A 4,394-nucleotide genomic window follows, 5' to 3' on the forward strand; every position below is an offset into this window, starting at 1 on the left:
GGTGGCAATCGGCTGACCCAAATATGCGGCCAGTCAAGACAAACAAGCTCGGTTCAACAAGCGGAAGAAAAAAAAATGCAGCACGAATCATAAAGCAAAAATCAATGGCCAAAAAAGTTGACTTACCCAAACTTCAAATTCAGGCAACTTACAAGTAGCTAAAGTGCTCTTTTTATCTACTAGCCTCCGTTCCTAAATATATGATGTTTTGGTATTTTACTCATGATACTCTCATGACTTAACTCTAATAAATTATTTTTGGCTGCCCTTATTGTTTTTGTTTGATCTCCGTTTGCTTAAGTTTAAATTATGTTATGACAATGTTTTTTTGTCGAGCATGCTAGTAGATTGCTACTGGACACAATATTTATTATGAGAGGAAAGTGGAGTTGTTCGATGCGTGATTGTCATGACTCCATGTTTCGGCCTCGGTGTCAGCCGATGATGGTTGTGTGAGCCACTTGAGAGCACCAATTTCACAACTAAACATAGAATTGTTGTGATAACGCCTGAATAGGTTGTCCCATGAAGTTTTTGCTTGCTCAACTCGGCCCCTCACCACTCGCTCGTTTATTTTTTTCTCTGCTCGCTCGGTTGCTAGCTCAAAGAAGGGCTTAGTTTTTTTATTAGAAAAGTTCGTTAAATCAAAAGATGTCCATAGATTTTAAAAATGTTGTGGACTAAAAATCAATGGTGTTTAAAAAATATTCATTAATTAAAAAATCCATGATTTAAAAATATGTGAATTTTAGAAAGGTTCTCAAACAAAAACAATGTTCACTAATTTTCAATCTTTGTGAACCTTTAAAATATGCGAATATTTGTTCATGATTTTTTTTTTTAAATGTTAGTATCTTTAAAAACTATTTACAGTTTTTCAAAATTTTCATGACTGAAAAAGTGCAAAATAATGAAAAGTAAAACATAGGTTGAAAAAACGAACCCCAAAACACTGAACCAACAATACCCACTTATAGACGGACCCAATTAGTGTCCCCACAGGCTCGACACAACAGGAGGCTCTAAATCGAGGGAGTTTACTATCTTAATAAATTTCCTGTGAGCATTGTATCTCTAGGGAAGTGGTGAAATTATGGTGGTGTGGATGTTTGAAATCACTACTTAAGGGTTAACCCATGCAAAGGTCACTGCCCACCTTTTTAAGTGATGTCAAGTGGGTGCACTGCATGTGTGCTACTTGTCGCAACATGTAAGTTTTTTTTTTCCTTTTTTTCTCGTAGATTCGTTTATTGAAAATATTTTATCTCTTGAACTGTGGGTCTAAATACCAAACTGTTTTCACCATCGGATTTCTCGCGGGGAGATCTTCGAAACTAGATATCATGTTAATATGTTTTAACGAACATTTTTTTATGAAAAAAATAAAAATAAAAATCCATAAAAACCAAATCTGAAAAAATGAATACCGAAAAATAACCTGAAGAAAAAAGGCGGAGCCCGGAAGCATGGTTGCGACGTTCACTTTTTGGGGAAGCATAGACTGTGCTTTTTCCTTTTTTCGGTGAAGCACGGTTGTTCTTCTCGCAGAAGCATCGATTTGCTTCTCGTGGAGGCACAGGCTGTGCTTCTCGAGGAAGCACAAATATGGCTTTTTTTCAACAAGAACACTTGTGCATCACAAAAGCAAAACAAAAAAATATATATCTCCAAACTTAGGGTAATCCAGGCAAAAACCGAAAACCAAAAAATCATCTAATACCCGAAAACGCGTAACAAAAAGAAAACAACCGAAATGCAGAGGGAGTGCCCAGCACACGACACATGGCGACGATTGGACGCACCACTTACGCGCTTGCAAGCCAAAGAAATGGACCCTTGCGGTAGCCCCTAAGGGGTAACCTTTTTTTTATACAATCTCGTGAAGTTTTTATTCAACCGTCACCCTATTTAGGCGGTAACCGTTGGTTTGTTGCTCGTGTGGATGTTTGGTGTCAACTCTGGACCTGGGCTGTTGTAACATTGCTGTCTTGCCAGGTCCAAATTGTGGTGGGCTGAGGGGCTAACGAAAGCAGCCGGCCTCGTGTCACGGGAGTACCCTCTACATTGGATTGCCCCATTCGTCCACTTATCACAGTGATCGTGAGTTTGTGACGCAGTCCTGCTTACTGAAACAGAGAGGGTACCGCTGAGTGTATTTTTTTCTTCTTTTAATTCGTGTCAGTGTAGTAGGACTGGCCAGCTGAGAACAGGAAGGTCTGGTCGTTTGACCTGTTGCGAGGTTCCTCGTTTAATCATTTTCCTTCCTGTAGGGAGTGCGAATCGGACTGACAAGGACGTCGCTATACATAGTTTCTCCCTTCTTCTGCATGAACCAAAAATAGTCAATAATTCCACACGCATGCACCAATCGAGCACGCCCACGGATCACGCGCGCGCCCTAGGCTATCTATCTGGCTAAGCTGGAGCGGTACGCTACGCAATACGCATGCATCCTATCCGTTGGTTGATCACTTGATCCTACTAATCTGGCTCCATTCATCATTTGGCAATAACAAGGCCGGCGTGCCCACGCCCTCGATCGTAGCTCTCGCGATCAAAAATCTCTAGCTTGATATGCATGCATGCGCTGGCCCGTGAACTGAGCTGATGGAGATTTTTGCTGCTGCTTTGGAGCATGCGCGCGTCTGGGCCAAGTTGCTTGGAACTTTGGATCGTTCCTATGCCCGATGCGGACGACACTGCAAGCATGCGCGGCACAGTGATTCACTGAAACCAGCTACATAGTCCGCTAGTCGTACTAACCCGCGCCAACTTGGCCTCCTCGCACGCCTATAAAAGGAGCATCCATGCAGCTGCATAAGCCACCACCACACTCAGCACAGCACAACATCCTCTCACAAATACCGCGACAGAGAGATCGATCGAGCGGATCCAAGCCAATGGCAACCAAGAGCCTTCTTCTCGCCGCCCTCCTCGTCCTCGCCGTCAGCATGGCGCCGCACGGTGCGGAGGCGGGCAAGCAGCTTCCACTGGCAATCATCTCCGGCATAGTGCCATGCAGCGCCGGGAACTCCATCAACGTGGCTGCGGTTCCGCCGTTCCCGAGTGAGGACCTCTCCCAGCCTCCATAGCCATTAGCCACGTAAGCAATTATATTCATCAACCGTCTTACGTATGCTTTGCTTCTTTGCTATGGACAGACGCCGCCGTGCAGATGGTGTGCGGCCGTGATGTGATGGCCAGCGTGACGGCGGACCGCAGCGGAATGTACACCATGAACATGGGCCCGGCCACCTCGTCGCTGCTCGCCCCTCTGCTCGGTAACCAGTGCAAGGTGGTGGTGGTCACCCCGCTAGCCGCGTGCAACGCGTCCCTGGCCAGCGTCACCGGGACGCTGACCGCACCGGTGCAGCTCCTGGGTATTGGCAGTGGCAGTGGCAGCGGTAGCGGCAGCGGCGGCCTCGGGGGGCTTGGCGGCCTAATTGGCCTCATCGGCCAGATCGTGGGCGGACTCCTCGGCGGCATCCTTAATATCATCCCGTTGCCCTTCTCCGTCATCTAGATGCTTCTACTACCGGCGTGTCGATCGAAGACACGACGGACCTAAATAAATAAATACGTACCAACCTACCAATGCACCCAATGGTCAACTATCCTTTATTATGCAAAATCTACTAATGTTGTATGTGTTACCGCTGCTAAGAAGCACATAAGTAAGCATATCGTGTAATACCCTGAGTGTGTGTCGTGTGATCAATGTTCGTTTGTGAAAAATAAAGCTACGTCTGTGATTCTATATGTGTTGAATTACTTGTTTTTTTACATTGTGATTGGCTCACTTCACCATGGTATCCGCAAAGTTGTGTCTAACACGATAATTTGTGTATTACTAGAGGCTCACACGTGCTTTGCGGCGCCATTGTTCACCCATGGGATTAACTCTCTTTATCCAGTAGATTATCTGGGTTGATTGTTTTGTTTGGCTTTTATCTACGTCGGCTTGGGTTTTAATTATGTTGCGATGGTGCAGTTTGTATATAGCATGCTAGACTGCTTTTGGAGACACTATTTGTTCTAAGAGGAAACTGAAGTTGTTTGGTGCATGATTTATGGTGTCTTTACAGGTTTCGGTCTTGGTGTAAGCAAATGGTGATTGTGTGAGCCACTTGAGAGCTCATATTCTACGTTGAAACCGTAAAATTGGTTCGATAACATTCGGGGTCGTCCCATGAAGCTCTTGCTCGTTGAGCTCAGCTCCCTACACCGCTCGCTCGTATAGGTTTTTTCCCACTCGCGACACTGCTACCTAGGAAAAACAGGCTATCTTTTTTACTTGAAAGGTTCATTAAATCAAAAGATTTTCAATTTTTTTTTCAAATATATGGATTAAGAAAACAATGAATGCTAAAAAATGATTCTGTCTTTACAAACAT

General features: G+C 44.6%; 1 protein-coding gene across 1 annotated transcript; it reads left to right on the forward strand.

The window, feature by feature from the left end:
- The first annotated feature begins 2,828 nt into the window (after nt 1–2,828).
- On the forward strand, nt 2,829–3,759 carry LOC109784713 (phylloplanin). Its single transcript, XM_020343343.4, has 2 exons — nt 2,829–3,066; nt 3,162–3,759. The coding sequence occupies exons 1-2, from the start codon at nt 2,901–2,903 to the stop codon at nt 3,521–3,523; spliced, it is 528 nt and encodes a 175-aa protein (XP_020198932.1). The 5' UTR covers nt 2,829–2,900; the 3' UTR covers nt 3,524–3,759.
- Nucleotides 3,760–4,394: the final 635 nt, after the last annotated feature.

The sequence above is a fragment of the Aegilops tauschii genome, chromosome 2, assembly GCF_002575655.3.
Source record: "Aegilops tauschii subsp. strangulata cultivar AL8/78 chromosome 2, Aet v6.0, whole genome shotgun sequence".
Classification (NCBI taxonomy): Eukaryota; Viridiplantae; Streptophyta; class Magnoliopsida; order Poales; family Poaceae; genus Aegilops; species Aegilops tauschii.

What these genes read in the sequence shown, in the direction of transcription:
- LOC109784713 (XM_020343343.4), top strand. Translation starts at nt 2,901, where the DNA reads ATGGCAACCAAGAGCCTTCTTCTCGCCGCCCTCCTCGTCCTCGCCGTC. An exon ending in TGCGGTTCCGCCGTTCCCGA is followed by an intron (nt 3,067 to 3,161) that starts GTGAGGACCTCT and finishes TGCTATGGACAG; the next exon opens with ACGCCGCCGTGCAGATGGTG.